This window comes from Salmo salar, chromosome ssa16, assembly GCF_905237065.1.
Source record: "Salmo salar chromosome ssa16, Ssal_v3.1, whole genome shotgun sequence".
Classification (NCBI taxonomy): Eukaryota; Metazoa; Chordata; class Actinopteri; order Salmoniformes; family Salmonidae; genus Salmo; species Salmo salar.
Window position 1 is genome coordinate 23301253 of NC_059457.1, and position 16680 is coordinate 23317932.

General features: G+C 44.8%; 1 protein-coding gene across 1 annotated transcript in view; it reads right to left on the reverse strand.

Annotated features, from left to right (window-relative positions):
* The window catches only part of LOC106573403 (SH3 and multiple ankyrin repeat domains protein 3-like), a 70108-nt gene that overhangs the window by 14017 nt on the left and 39411 nt on the right, over positions 1 to 16680 (reverse strand). Inside the window, exons 2-8 of the mRNA XM_014148415.2 lie at positions 5955 to 6079; positions 5532 to 5667; positions 2147 to 2227; positions 1806 to 1829; positions 1067 to 1197; positions 710 to 815; positions 91 to 632 (exon numbers count right to left, since the gene is read on the reverse strand). Coding sequence (XP_014003890.2) covers positions 91 to 632; positions 710 to 815; positions 1067 to 1197; positions 1806 to 1829; positions 2147 to 2227; positions 5532 to 5667; positions 5955 to 6079 — 1145 coding nt within the window. The remainder of the gene's footprint in view (positions 1 to 90; positions 633 to 709; positions 816 to 1066; positions 1198 to 1805; positions 1830 to 2146; positions 2228 to 5531; positions 5668 to 5954; positions 6080 to 16680) is intronic.

Here is a 16680-nt window from a genome sequence, read left to right on the forward strand (position 1 = left end):
AATGAGAAACTTCAACTTCAAAACAAACTTTGTTCACTTGCTACAGTAACAGCTAATAATCAGAATAAAGAAATAAACAACTTAACCTACCTGTAGCTGTTTCACCAGAGGGCTCTTCTTGCGCTGGGGCTTGGTGGGCGTGTACAACCCAATACTAAACTGTCCCACATTGGCGTACGGGTTGTCAATCACCCGGCCTTTCCTTTTAATTCGCTCGGGTGGTGTAGCGGAGGCAGAGGGGCGGGGGATGTCGGTGGGCTCCACGGGTAAGTGGGAGGAGTCTTGTAGAATAATCATTGACCTTGTCTTCTTCTGGCGTTCGAGATGGGAAGACTGGCGGGGCGATGGGTCGTAGGGCCGGTCCAGGTCCAGGGAGGAGGGCTTGAAGCTGGAACGACCTCCAGGATCATGACCCTGACCTTGACCCCTGGCAGGGGGAGGAGGGGGGCAGAAGGCGGGGGGAGGGCCTGTGTCCAGGTAGTAGAGGGAGGGGGGTGGAGGGGGGGCAGTCTGGGGAGGGGGCGGGATAGAATGGGAGTGGGAGTGGTCTCGGAGGCTGTCAGTCATGGAAGAGCTCCGGGGGAAACGGTGTTCTCCAGCCAAAGCCGACAGTCGGTCCTCCTCAGTCGCACCTAAAGTAGTACAGAGATTATGTACTATAGTTGCCAAGTTATTGACTGAGTACTGTACTAAAGGTGAAAGGTGTTACCGAATGACTTGGTCCTGGACATCCCTCTAGGCAGCTGCATATGACCCCTCTCCATCCCTGGGTGGAGCCCACCATGCAGTGCCATGCCCTGCCTCTCAAACAGCGACTGAAACACACACACAGACACACACACACGCTCACAAAAAGCTTTCAGACACATATTTAATACAAAACAGTATGTACGGTATATGAGTATGTGGGAGGGTATATATGCTGATATTATTCTGCGGCTTGTAGGTCTCTTTTTCAGAATGGCTGTGTGTGTGAATGTGTGTGTATGTGTGTGCGTGCGTACGTGGGAGAGAGAGAGAGTGTGCATCTATGTGTTTCTGCACACGTGTGTGTATGTGAACTCACGCTGATCTCTGCTGATGTGATTCTCCTGCCGGTAGGTCTCTGTTTGACAGTAGCAGCTCTGTAGTCGGCCTCTGTGGGCTGGGAACGTAACGTCAAATGCTCCTGGGGCGCTAGCATCTCATCTAGCCTTTCTGTACAGGGATCACACAGACAACACAGTCTGCATACAGCGACACAGCATATGTGGACCAAGATGCTTTCTACATGACAAATTGTGAGTGTTTGCACACGATGCACAGCCTCTAGTCCCTGTCAGACATCTAGAAACTAGAAAATGTCTCATGGCCACACAATATCAACACAACCATGCAGGTCTACACATGTTCAAATATATTTCAATTGACAGTTACACCATGCATATCACACAACTAAAGAAACCTTCACTATGTTGGATTAGAGCACAGGAGGTTGGTGGCACCTTAATTGGGGAGGACGGGCTTGTGCTAACGGCTGGAGCGGAATGGTATAAAATACATCAAACACATGGTTTGATGCCATTCCATTTGCGCCATTCCAGCCATCCTCCCCTCAGCAGCCTCCACTGGATCAGAGGCACGGGGTGCAGCGTCTGAGTCTATAATCTTTGTGAGCCTCAAGACTGAGGAGCAGGTTCTGACTGACTGACTCAGAGCTCAGTGCCCACGTCGTGCCGGTGCTTCATCCATATTGAACAGTGTGTCAGGCTGTGATGCTCAGAGAGGCCATGATGATGGCTCAACAGGTCTCCACTCAGACTCACCTCCTCTCCTCCTCCGGACGGAAGCTTGGTAAAAGAGAGGACAGAAAATGTGGGTCAGGATGTGTGTGTGTGTGTGAGAGAGAGTGAGTGAGTCAAAGAGAAAGGAAATGTCAAGAGTTAAGGAGAAAGACTAGATTATGCTGTCAGAGCTAAAGACATGCTCTAAATTGTGTTAAGGCAGGAAGCATATTTTTATGAAAAAGGTGAAGTGGGAGAGAGAGAGAGAGAGAGAGACAAAGATACAGAGAGAGAGAGAGAGAGAGAGAGAGAGAGAGAGAGAGAGAACAGACAGAGTAGGGACATATGTGTGAGAATGTTTGCGTCTGTGTTCTCACACTCACCCAGTTCCTCCAGTTCGGCAGTCATGGACTTGGAGCGCAGCGTCAAGGTGGTGCTGGGGGCTCTTTTAGGTGGCGGGGGAGCTGTGGAGAAAAGGCAGGGTGAAGATGATGATGTTGAGGGTGAGGAGGAAGGCTCCTTGGCCCTGCTGCCCAGCGCCCTGCGAGTGTGGCCCAGCCGAACGCTCCATCCTGTCTTCACAGCCTTTGCCTGGTCAGCCTGCGGAAAGCTGGACGACTTGTTCAGGCTGCGGGTAGACACACTCTTCTTCATCGTACCTCTCTCTTTCCCTCCGTCAAACACACAAACACACTCACACTCACCACCCCACTGAACACTTCGGTGGGGAGTACATTGTGCCATGCGGCCTTGGCAGAGGAAGAAATTGTAGATCCCACAGCTCAGAAATCCCTTGATACACTACCAGCACACCATTCACATCAGTCCGAATACACACATCTCCTCTAACCTCCAAAAACCCTGAGGAACCTTGTAAAGCCTACTAACTATTACAAATCAGCTCTCTATTAGTGCTGCACCAGTCCACAACCAATACCAAATACCTACATATTATTACTATACTATCCAGTCCACATCCAAATAACAGCAGAAAAGCTCACTGTTAACATGCTACAATACAATCCCTCAAAACAGATAGCCCATGCCATCACAGTGTCAACTACTACAGTGACATACCTCCCGCTGTGCTACATCGCATGTGCAGCTACACATGATCACAGCTAAAATACACCAGCACAGAATCACACCGCACAGCCTATGAAATCCATGCTGCAGTCCGCCACCCAACACACTATATCATCTGAACATGTTAAAATACAGCAGCATACCTTCCAGTCTCTGCACAATACAATACACCTCATTCAATATACTGTCAACCAGCCAGTCCCGTCTCAATGCACCACTGTGGAGAGCAACAACAGATCAGCAGAACATCTGGATGCCACCACAGCCTAGCTACGCTGCTACACTGAGCAGCTAGAAATCTGATCTAATCTAGTCCATACAGTATTACTTCATCACCGGTCAGCATATTCATGTAAAGTACGGAGAGAGAGAGAGAGAGCTAGAGAAAGTGTATTGCAATGCTTAATTCAAGCACGCAGCATGGTTGCTATGGTTACCATGGCGATAGCAAGGTTTGACGCAGAGGCTTGTGTGTGAGTGTGTGTGTGTGAGAGATAGAGAGGGGGGGGGGGGGGGTTGCGAGAGTGTGTGAGAGTGTCTGCAGAGTTACAAATTGCAGAGAAGGTCCCCTTGGAGCAGCCTGTTAGAGTATTGAACACAGCTTAGAACAGCTTAGAACATCACAGAATCGCCAGGCAGAGCAAAGCCAGCTCAGTAGAACCCCATGGGGTGGTTACATCTCTCAGATCTGTCTACTGTCTCTCCCCTGTCCATTGCCCCCGCTCACCCCCTAACACACATTGTCTACTGTCTCTCCCCTGTCCATTGCCCCCTCTCACCCCCTAACACACATTGTCTACTGTCTCTCCCCTGTCCATTGCCCCCTCTCACCCCCCAACACACATTGTCTACTGTCTCTCCCCTGTCCATTGCCCCCTCTCACCCCCCTAACACACATTGTCTACTGTCTCTCCCCTGTCCATTGCCCCCTCTCACCCCCAACACACATTGTCTACTGTCTCTCCCCTGTCCATTGCCCCCTCTCACCCCCAACACACATTGTCTACTGTCTCTCCCCTGTCCATTGCCCCCTCTCACCCCCTAACACACATTGTCTACTGTCTCTCCCCTGTCCATTGCCCCCTCTCACCCTCCAACACACATTGTCTACTGTCTCTCCCCTGTCCATTGCCCCCTCTCACCCTCCAACACACATTGTACACACCTGAGTCCTCTAGTGTGACGAGAGCATGTGGGGACTTCATCATGACCAAGATGAACGTCTTCATAACCAACTCATTTCTCTGCTGCTGAGGGGAGGACCGCTCATAATAATGGCTGGAATGGAGTGAAATGAATGGCATCAAACACATGGAAACCATATTTTTAATGTTTTTGATACCATTCCACTTATTCCGCTCCAACCATTACCACGGGCCCGTCCTCCCCCAATTACGGTGCCACCAACCTCCTGTGATGTCAGCTCAGTATACTCAGGTTTAATATTGTTGTCACTGTATAGGATCAGATTAGTTCACTCACCTGCAAAAACATCACCAGAAGGACAAATATTCCACATTTCTAGTCAAAAAATAAAACCTCTTGGAAAAAACAATATGCTGGATATGCAAATCATCCTTAAAAACAACATGCCGGATATGCAAATCATCCTTAAAAACAATATGCTGGATATGCAAATCATCCTTAAAAAACAGCAAAAAACAGCAAAGCAGGTCTGTCATGTTCAGCTCCACATGGACCAGTGTACTGTCTCTAGTGACAGGGGGACTATACATTTGTAATGACTAGACGATTCACAGATCACCAATCACTGACTGACTACTCAAAGACCTCCATATCACAGCTACCACTCTGCTGCTCTCTTTCATTTATCTCTCCCTCTCATGCATGCGTGTGTGTGTGTGTGTGTGTGTGTGTGTGTGTGTGTGTGTGTGTGTGTGTGTGTGTGTGTGTGTGTGTGTGTGTGTGTGTGTGTGTGTGTGTGTGTGTGTGTGTGTGTGTGTGTGTGTGTGTGTGTATAGGAGCGGGAGGTGCACATACTGGCACTAACACAGATCTGCTATCTACTGTCCAGATGGAAGTAGGTCAGAGCTATCTGTCTCTCTCTCTCCCACCCAAGGAGACACACACAGAGACACACGCACACACAAACACACACTTTCCCGAGGTCGTAGTAGCAGGAGTGAGTGGGAGATGTTTAGCAGAGAGATGATGAGATGCCGTTGACATGGAAACCACATGAATTTACAGTGTGCCAACGTGGTGAAATCACCTTGGTGATGGGAACGTACAGAACCTACTTCCATACATCTAGTGTCAACTGCCATTTCCAGGACAACATACTAATACAGAAGCTGTCATTTAAGAATCAAATGGCTATTGTGCTAAAGATCAAATACACGGAGCAGCTAATAATGGGACACCGGACTGGAGGAGGAGGAGATTACATCTGCAATGAGGGACAGGCAGTAGTGGAAGTCCCACTTTTCACCCTGTCCATTCCAGGAGGAGGCTGCTGAGGGGAGGACGGCTCATAATAATGGTCCGGAACAGAGTAAATGGAATGGCATCAAACACCTGGAAACCATGTGTTTGATGTATTTGATACCATTACACTTTATTCCGCACCAGTCATTACCACGAGCCCGTTCTCCCCAATTTAGGTGCCACCAACCTCCTGTGATAGATACTCAAAATAGGACTCATAGACACATTGCTCACCTTTCTTGCGGACTACCTCCTCAGACTCAGGTTTGCGTGTGACAGAGACCACCTTCATCAGCAGGCTGTTGCCCCCCTGTCTAATCAGAGACACCACCTGCTTATGGCCCACCTTCACCACGTTCACCCTGTGTACCTGGAAGACACAAACCCGCACGCACGCACACACACACACACACACACACACACACACACACACACACACACACACACACACACACACACACACACACACACACACACACACACACACACACACACGCACACACGGCACATACAAGGCACAAACACACACACACACGCACACAGGGCACATACAAGGCACAAACACACACACACGCACACATGGCTGGAGGTCAGACAAAGAGCTGAGAGGCAGTGGCGGTAGTCCATGGGGTTGGAGAGGAGAGGGGATATGGTTACCTCTATGAGGAAGTCTCCTGTCCTAAGCCCTGCCCTCCAGGCCACTCCCTCCACGTCGACAGACTCCAGGTACTGGAGGGCAGGGAACGCTGGTGTTGGGGTGAACTCCTCAATGGGTGTCTCAGCTGGGAACACACAGAGAGGATGACTTGATTTAGATACAGAAATGGACAGATCTTTCAACACAAGAAACACATATTCATCTCAGAATATTCCACAAGGTATACTCACTGAATCATGAGAGATACACTCCATGGCCAAAAGTATGTGGACACCTGCTCGTCGAACATCTCCTTCCAAAATCATGGGCATTAATATGGAGTTGGTCCCCCCTTTGCTGCTATAACAGCCTTTCCACTTTATATTGTAACATTGCTGTGGGGACATGCTTCCATTAAGCCACAAGAGCATTAGTGAGGTCGGGCATTTATGTTGGATGATTAGGCCTGGTTCACAGTCGGCGTTCCAATTCATCCCAAAGGTGTTCGATGGGGTTGAGGTCAGGGCCCTGTGCAGGCCAGTCAAGTTCTTCCACACCGATCTCAACCAACCATTTCTGTAGGGACCTCGCTTGGTGCACAGGGGCATTGTCATGCTGAAACAGGAAAGGTCCTTCCCCAAACTGTTGCCACAAAGTTGGAAGCACAGAATCGTCTAGAATGTCATTGTACGCTGTGGCGTTAAGATTTCCCTTTACTGGAACTAAGGGGTGTAGTCCAAACCATGAAAAACAGCCCCAGACCATTATTCCTCCTCCACCAAACTGTACAGTTGGCACTATGCATTGGGGCAGGTAGCATTCTCCTGTCATCCGTCAAACCCAGATTCGTACATCGGACTTCCATATGGTGAGGCATGATTCATCACTCCAGAGAACGAGTTTCCACTGTTCCAGAGTCCAATGGTGGCGAGCTTTACACCACTCTAGCTGGTTCTTGGTATTGTTCATGGTGATCTTAGGCTTGTGTGCGGCTGCTCAGCCATGGAAACCCAACGAACAGTTCTTGTTCTGATGTTGCTTCCAGGGGCAGTTGGAACTCGGTAGTGAGTGCAACCGAGTGCAACCGAGAACAGACAATTTTTACACGCTTCTGCACTCTGCGATCCCATTCTGTGAGCTTGTGTGGCCTACCACTTTGCGGCTGAGCTGTTGTTGCTCTTAGACGTTTCCTCTTCACAATAACAGCATGCACATTTGACCAGGGCAGCTTTAGCAGTGCAGAAATTTTACGAACTGACTTGTTGGAAAAGTGGCATCCTATGACGGTGCCACGTTGAAAGTCACTGAGCTTTTCTGTAAGGTCATTCTACTGCCAATGTTTGTCTATGGAGATTGCATGGCTGTGCCCTCGATTTTATACACCTGTCTGCAACGGGTGTGGCTGAAAAATCCACTAATTTGAAGGGGTGTCCACATAGTTTTGTATATATAGTTTACATTCTGTATTAAGAAAAACCCACACACATCTGCCTTCTGAGTTACACACGGAGTTGGATACAAACAGCAGCCAGCGAGTGAATGTGTGTGTGTTTATAATAGAGTGAGTTGAGGCGGACTCTACAGTGTGTTCTATAGTGTATTAGTAACAGTGAGAGGTGAGATGGACTCTACAGTGTGTTCTATAGTGTATTAATAACAGTGAGAGGTGAGATGGACTCTACAGTGTGTTCTATAGTGTATTAGTAACAGTGAGAGGTGAGGTGGACTCTACAGTGTGTTCTATAGTGTATTAGTAACAGTGAGAGGTGAGATGGACTCTACAGTGTGTTCTATAGTGTATTAGTAACAGTGAGAGGTGAGGTGGACTCTACAGTGTGTTCTATAGTGTATTAGTAACAGTGAGAGGTGAGGTGGACTCTACAGTGTGTTCTATAGTGTATTAGTAACAGTGAGAGGTGAGGTGGACTCTACAGTGTGTTCTATAGTGTATTAGTAACAGTGAGAGGTGAGGTGGACTCTACAGTGTGTTCTATAGTGTATTAGTAACAGTGAGAGGTGAGGTGGACTCTACAGTGTGTTCTATAGTGTATTAGTAACAGTGAGAGGTGAGGTGGACTCTACAGTGTGTTCTATAGTGTATTAGTAACAGTGAGAGGTGAGATGGACTCTACAGTGTGTTCTATAGTGTATTAGTAACAGTGAGAGGTGAGATGGACTCTACAGTGTGTTCTATAGTGTATTAGTAACAGTGAGAGGTGAGGTGGACTCTACAGTGTGTTCTATAGTGTATTAGTAACAGTGAGAGGTGAGGTGGACTCTACAGTGTGTTCTATAGTTTGTGTTCTATAGTGTATTAGTAACAGTGAGAGGTGAGATGGACTTTACAGTGTGTTCTATAGTGTATTAGTAACAGTGAGAGGTGAGGTGGACTCTACAGTGTGTTCTATAGTGTATTAGTAACAGTGAGAGGTGAGGTGGACTCTACAGTGTGTTCTATAGTGTATTAGTAACAGTGAGAGGTGAGATGGACTCTACAGTGTGTTCTATAGTGTATTAGTAACAGTGAGAGGTGAGATGGACTCTACAGTGTGTTCTATAGTGTATTAGTAACAGTGAGAGGTGAGGTGGACTCTACAGTGTGTTCTATAGTGTATTAGTAACAGTGAGAGGTGAGGTGGACTACAGTGTGTTCTATAGTGTATTAGTAACAGTGAGAGGTGAGATGGACTCTACAGTGTGTTCTATAGTGTATTAGTAACAGTGAGAGGTGAGGTGGACTCTACAGTGTGTTCTATAGTGTATTAGTAACAGTGAGAGGTGGACTCTACAGTGTGTTCTATAGTGTATTAGTAACAGTGAGAGGTGAGGTGGACTCTACAGTGTGTTCTATAGTGTATTAGTAACAGTGAGAGGTGAGGTGGACTCTACAGTGTGTTCTATAGTGTATTAGTAACAGTGTGAGGTGGACTCTACAGTGTGTTCTATAGTGTGTTAGTAACAGTGAGAGGTGAGATGGACTCTACAGTGTGTTCTATAGTGTATTAGTAACAGCGAGAGGTGAGGTGGACTCTACAGTGTGTTCTATAGTGTATTAGTAACAGTGAGAGGTGAGGTGGACTCTACAGTGTGTTCTATAGTGTATTAGTAACAGTGAGAGGTGAGGTGGACTCTACAGTGTGTTCTATAGTGTATTAGTAACAGTGAGAGGTGAGGTGGACTCTACAGTGTGTTCTATAGTGTATTAGTAACAGTGAGAGGTGAGGTGGACTCTACAGTGTGTTCTATAGTTTGTGTTCTATAGTGTATTAGTAACAGTGAGAGGTGAGATGGACTCTACAGTGTGTTCTATAGTGTATTAGTAACAGTGAGAGGTGAGGTGGACTCTACAGTCTGTTCTATAGTGTATTAGTAACAGTGAGAGGTGAGATGGACTCTACAGTGTGTTCTATAGTGTATTAGTAACAGTGAGAGGTGAGGTGGACTCTACAGTGTGTTCTATAGTGTATTAGTAACAGTGAGAGGCGGACTCTACAGTGTGTTCTATAGTGTATTAGTAACAGTGAGAGGTGAGGTGGACTCTACAGTGTGTTCTATAGTGTATTAGTAACAGCGAGAGGTGAGGTGGACTCTACAGTGTGTTCTATAGTGTATTAGTAACAGTGAGAGGTGAGGTGGACTCTACAGTGTGTTCTATAGTGTATTAGTAACAGTGAGAGGTGAGGTGGACTCTACAGTGTGTTCTATAGTGTATTAGTAACAGTGAGAGGTGAGATGGACTCTACAGTGTGTTCTATAGTGTATTAGTAACAGTGAGAGGTGAGATGGACTCTACAGTGTGTTCTATAGTGTATTAGTAACAGTGAGAGGTGAGGTGGACTCTACAGTGTGTTCTATAGTGTATTAGTAACAGTGAGAGGTGAGGTGGACTCTACAGTGTGTTCTATAGTGTATTAGTAACAGTGAGAGGTGAGGTGGACTCTACAGTGTGTTCTATAGTGTATTAGTAACAGTGAGAGGTGAGGTGGACTCTACAGTGTGTTCTATAGTGTATTAGTAACAGTGAGAGGTGAGGTGGACTCTACAGTGTGTTCTATAGTCGTATTAGTAACAGTGAGAGGTGAAGTGGACTCTACAGTGTGTTCTATAGTGTATTAGTAACAGTGAGAGGTGAGGTGGACTCTACAGTGTGTTCTATAGTGTATTAGTAACAGTGAGAGGTGAGGTGGACTCTACAGTGTGTTCTATAGTGTATTAGTAACAGTGACAGGTGAGATGGACTCTACAGTGTGTTCTATAGTGTATTAGTAACAGTGAGAGGTGAGGTGGACTCTACAGTGTGTTCTATAGTGTATTAGTAACAGTGAGAGGTGGACTCTACAGTGTGTTCTATAGTGTATTAGTAACAGTGAGAGGTGAGGTGGACTCTACAGTGTGTTCTATAGTGTATTAGTAACAGTGAGAGGTGAGGTGGACTCTACAGTGTGTTCTATAGTGTATTAGTAACAGTGAGAGGTGAGGTGGACTCTACAGTGTGTTCTATAGTGTATTAGTAACAGTGAGAGGTGAGGGGACTCTACAGTGTGTTCTATAGTGTATTAGTAACAGTGAGAGGTGAGATGGACTCTACAGTGTGTTCTATAGTGTATTAGTAACAGTGAGAGGTGAGATGGACTCTACAGTGTGTTCTATAGTGTATTAGTAACAGTGAGAGGTGAGGTGGACTCTACAGTGTGTTCTATAGTGTATTAGTAACAGTGAGAGGTGAAGTGGACTCTACAGTGTGTTCTATAGTGTATTAGTAACAGTGAGAGGTGAGGTGGACTCTACAGTGTGTTCTATAGTGTATTAGTAACAGTGAGAGGTGAGATGGACTCTACAGTGTGTTCTATAGTGTATTAGTAACAGTGAGAGGTGAGGTGGACTCTACAGTGTGTTCTATAGTGTATTAGTAACAGTGCGAGGTGAGGTGGACTCTACAGTGTGTTCTATAGTGTATTAGTAACAGTGAGAGGTGAGGTGGACTCTACAGTGTGTTCTATAGTGTATTAGTAACAGTGAGAGGTGAGGTGGACTCTACAGTGTGTTCTATAGTGTATTAGTAACAGTGAGAGGTGAGGTGGACTCTACAGTGTGTTCTATAGTGTATTAGTAACAGTGAGAGGTGAGGTGGACTCTACAGTGTGTTCTATAGTGTATTAGTAACAGTGAGAGGTGAGGTGGACTCTACAGTGTGTTCTATAGTGTATTAGTAACAGTGAGAGGTGAGGTGTACTCTACAGTGTGTTCTATAGTGTATTAGTAACAGTGAGAGGTGAGGTGGACTCTACAGTGTGTTCTATAGTGTATTAGTAACAGTGAGAGGTGAGATGGACTCTACAGTGTGTTCTATAGTGTATTAGTAACAGTGAGAGGTGAGGTGGACTCTACAGTGTGTTCTATAGTGTATTAGTAACAGTGAGAGGTGAGGTGGACTCTACAGTGTGTTCTATAGTTTCGTGTATTAGTAACAGTGAGAGGTGAGATGGACTCTACAGTGTGTTCTATAGTGTATTAGTAACAGTGAGAGGTGAGATGGACTCTACAGTGTGTTCTATAGTGTATTAGTAACAGTGAGAGGTGAGGTGGACTCTACAGTGTGTTCTATAGTGTATTAGTAACAGTGAGAGGTGAGGTGGACTCTACAGTGTGTTCTATAGTGTATTAGTAACAGTGAGAGGTGAGATGGACTCTACAGTGTGTTCTATAGTGTATTAGTAACAGTGAGAGGTGAGGTGGACTCTACAGTGTGTTCTATAGTGTATTAGTAACAGTGAGAGGTGAGGTGGACTCTACAGTGTGTTCTATAGTGTATTAGTAACAGTGAGAGGTGAGGTGGACTCTACAGTGTGTTCTATAGTGTATTAGTAACAGTGAGAGGTGAGATGGACTCTACAGTGTGTTCTATAGTGTATTAGTAACAGTGAGAGGTGAGGTGGACTCTACAGTGTGTTCTATAGTGTATTAGTAACAGTGAGAGGTGAGGTGGACTCTACAGTGTGTTCTATAGTGTATTAGTAACAGTGAGAGGTGAGATGGACTCTACAGTGTGTTCTATAGTGTATTAGTAACAGTGAGAGGTGAGGTGGACTCTACAGTGTGTTCTATAGTGTATTAGTAACAGTGAGAGGTGAGGTGGACTCTACAGTGTGTTCTATAGTGTATTAGTAACAGTGAGAGGTGAGGTGGACTCTACAGTGTGTTCTATAGTGTATTAGTAACAGTGAGAGGTGAGATGGACTCTACAGTGTGTTCTATAGTGTATTAGTAACAGTGAGAGGTGAGGTGGACTCTACAGTGTGTTCTATAGTGTATTAGTAACAGTGAGAGGTGAGGTGGACTCTACAGTGTGTTCTATAGTGTATTAGTAACAGTGAGAGGTGAGGTGGACTCTACAGTGTGTTCTATAGTGTATTAGTAACAGTGAGAGGTGAGGTGGACTCTACAGTGTGTTCTATAGTGTATTAGTAACAGTGAGAGGTGAGGTGGACTCTACAGTGTGTTCTATAGTGTATTAGTAACAGTGAGAGGTGAGATGGACTCTACAGTGTGTTCTATAGTGTATTAGTAACAGTGAGAGGTGAGGTGGACTCTACAGTGTGTTCTATAGTGTATTAGTAACAGTGAGAGGTGAGGTGGACTCTACAGTGTGTTCTATAGTGTATTAGTAACAGTGAGAGGTGAGGTGGACTCTACAGTGTGTTCTATAGTGTATTAGTAACAGTGAGAGGTGAGATGGACTCTACAGTGTGTTCTATAGTGTATTAGTAACAGTGAGAGGTGAGGTGGACTCTACAGTGTGTTCTATAGTGTATTAGTAACAGTGAGAGGTGAGGTGGACTCTACAGTGTGTTCTATAGTGTATTAGTAACAGTGAGAGGTGAGATGGACTCTACAGTGTGTTCTATAGTGTATTAGTAACAGTGAGAGGTGAGGTGGACTCTACAGTGTGTTCTATAGTGTATTAGTAACAGTGAGAGGTGAGGTGGACTCTACAGTGTGTTCTATAGTGTATTAGTAACAGTGAGAGGTGAGGTGGACTCTACAGTGTGTTCTATAGTGTATTAGTAACAGTGAGAGGTGAGATGGACTCTACAGTGTGTTCTATAGTGTATTAGTAACAGTGAGAGGTGAGGTGGACTCTACAGTGTGTTCTATAGTGTATTAGTAACAGTGAGAGGTGAGGTGGACTCTACAGTGTGTTCTATAGTGTATTAGTAACAGTGAGAGGTGAGATGGACTCTACAGTGTGTTCTATAGTGTATTAGTAACAGTGAGAGGTGAGGTGGACTCTACAGTGTGTTCTATAGTGTATTAGTAACAGTGAGAGGTGAGGTGGACTCTACAGTGTGTTCTATAGTGTATTAGTAACAGTGAGAGGTGAGGTGGACTCTACAGTGTGTTCTATAGTGTATTAGTAACAGTGAGAGGTGAGATGGACTCTACAGTGTGTTCTATAGTGTATTAGTAACAGTGAGAGGTGAGGTGGACTCTACAGTGTGTTCTATAGTGTATTAGTAACAGTGAGAGGTGAGGTGGACTCTACAGTGTGTTCTATAGTGTATTAGTAACAGTGAGAGGTGAGGTGGACTCTACAGTGTGTTCTATAGTGTATTAGTAACAGTGAGAGGTGAGGTGGACTCTACAGTGTGTTCTATAGTGTATTAGTAACAGTGAGAGGTGAGGTGGACTCTACAGTGTGTTCTATAGTGTATTAGTAACAGTGAGAGGTGAGGTGGACTCTACAGTGTGTTCTATAGTGTATTAGTAACAGTGAGAGGTGAGGTGGACTCTACAGTGTGTTCTATAGTGTATTAGTAACAGTGAGAGGTGAGGTGGACTCTACAGTGTGTTCTATAGTGTATTAGTAACAGTGAGAGGTGAGGTGGACTCTACAGTGTGTTCTATAGTGTATTAGTAACAGTGAGAGGTGAGGTGGACTCTACAGTGTGTTCTATAGTGTATTAGTAACAGTGAGAGGTGAGGTGGACTCTACAGTGTGTTCTATAGTGTATTAGTAACAGTGAGAGGTGAGATGGACTCTACAGTGTGTTCTATAGTGTATTAGTAACAGTGAGAGGTGAGGTGGACTCTACAGTGTGTTCTATAGTGTATTAGTAACAGTGAGAGGTGAGGTGGACTCTACAGTGTGTTCTATAGTGTATTAGTAACAGTGAGAGGTGAGGTGGACTCTACAGTGTGTTCTATAGTGTATTAGTAACAGTGAGAGGTGAGGTGGACTCTACAGTGTGTTCTATAGTGTATTAGTAACAGTGAGAGGTGAGGTGGACTCTACAGTGTGTTCTATAGTGTATTAGTAACAGTGAGAGGTGAGATGGACTCTACAGTGTGTTCTATAGTGTATTAGTAACAGTGAGAGGTGAGGTGGACTCTACAGTGTGTTCTATAGTGTATTAGTAACAGTGAGAGGTGAGGTGGACTCTACAGTGTGTTCTATAGTGTATTAGTAACAGTGAGAGGTGAGGTGGACTCTACAGTGTGTTCTATAGTGTATTAGTAACAGTGAGAGGTGAGGTGGACTCTACAGTGTGTTCTATAGTGTATTAGTAACAGTGAGAGGTGAGATGGACTCTACAGTGTGTTCTATAGTGTATTAGTAACAGTGAGAGGTGAGGTGGACTCTACAGTGTGTTCTATAGTGTATTAGTAACAGTGAGAGGTGAGGTGGACTCTACAGTGTGTTCTATAGTGTATTAGTAACAGTGAGAGGTGAGGTGGACTCTACAGTGTGTTCTATAGTGTATTAGTAACAGTGAGAGGTGAGGTGGACTCTACAGTGTGTTCTATAGTGTATTAGTAACAGTGAGAGGTGAGGTGGACTCTACAGTGTGTTCTATAGTTTGTGTTCTATAGTGTATTAGTAACAGTGAGAGGTGAGGTGGACTCTACAGTGTGTTCTATAGTGTATTAGTAACAGTGAGAGGTGAGATGGACTCTACAGTGTGTTCTATAGTGTATTAGTAACAGTGAGAGGTGAGATGGACTCTACAGTGTGTTCTATAGTGTATTAGTAACAGTGAGAGGTGAGGTGGACTCTACAGTGTGTTCTATAGTGTATTAGTAACAGTGAGAGGTGAGATGGACTCTACAGTGTGTTCTATAGTGTATTAGTAACAGTGAGAGGTGAGGTGGACTCTACAGTGTGTTCTATAGTGTATTAGTAACAGTGAGAGGTGAGGTGGACTCTACAGTGTGTTCTATAGTGTATTAGTAACAGTGAGAGGTGAGGTGGACTCTACAGTGTGTTCTATAGTGTATTAGTAACAGTGAGAGGTGAGATGGACTCTACAGTGTGTTCTATAGTGTATTAGTAACAGTGAGAGGTGAGGTGGACTCTACAGTGTGTTCTATAGTGTATTAGTAACAGTGAGAGGTGAGGTGGACTCTACAGTGTGTTCTATAGTGTATTAGTAACAGTGAGAGGTGAGATGGACTCTACAGTGTGTTCTATAGTGTATTAGTAACAGTGAGAGGTGAGGTGGACTCTACAGTGTGTTCTATAGTGTATTAGTAACAGTGAGAGGTGAGGTGGACTCTACAGTGTGTTCTATAGTGTATTAGTAACAGTGAGAGGTGAGGTGGACTCTACAGTGTGTTCTATAGTGTATTAGTAACAGTGAGAGGTGAGGTGGACTCTACAGTGTGTTCTATAGTGTATTAGTAACAGTGAGAGGTGAGGTGGACTCTACAGTGTGTTCTATAGTGTATTAGTAACAGTGAGAGGTGAGATGGACTCTACAGTGTGTTCTATAGTGTATTAGTAACAGTGAGAGGTGAGATGGACTCTACAGTGTGTTCTATAGTGTATTAGTAACAGTGAGAGGTGAGATGGACTCTACAGTGTGTTCTATAGTGTATTAGTAACAGTGAGAGGTGAGATGGACTCTACAGTGTGTTCTATAGTGTATTAGTAACAGTGAGAGGTGAGGTGGACTCTACAGTGTGTTCTATAGTGTATTAGTAACAGTGAGAGGTGAGATGGACTCTACAGTGTGTTCTATAGTGTATTAGTAACAGTGAGAGGTGAGATGGACTCTACAGTGTGTTCTATAGTGTATTAGTAACAGTGAGAGGTGAGGTGGACTCTACAGTGTGTTCTATAGTGTATTAGTAACAGTGAGAGGTGAGGTGGACTCTACAGTGTGTTCTATAGTGTATTAGTAACAGTGAGAGGTGAGATGGACTCTACAGTGTGTTCTATAGTGTATTAGTAACAGTGAGAGGTGAGGTGGACTCTACAGTGTGTTCTATAGTGTATTAGTAACAGTGAGAGGTGAGGTGGACTCTACAGTGTGTTCTATAGTGTATTAGTAACAGTGAGAGGTGAGATGGACTCTACAGTGTGTTCTATAGTGTATTAGTAACAGTGAGAGGTGAGGTGGACTCTACAGTGTGTTCTATAGTGTATTAGTAACAGTGAGAGGTGAGATGGACTCTACAGTGTGTTCTATAGTGTATTAGTAACAGTGAGAGGTGAGATGGACTCTACAGTGTGTTCTATAGTGTATTAGTAACAGTGAGAGGTGAGGTGGACTCTACAGTGTGTTCTATAGTGTATTAGTAACAGTGAGAGGTGAGGTGGACTCTACAGTGTGTTCTATAGTGTATTAGTAACAGTGAGAGGTGAGATGGACTCTACAGTGTGTTCTATAGTGTATTAGTAACAGTGAGAGGTGAGATGGACTCTACAGTGTGTTCTATAGTGTATTAGTAACAGTGAGAGGTGAG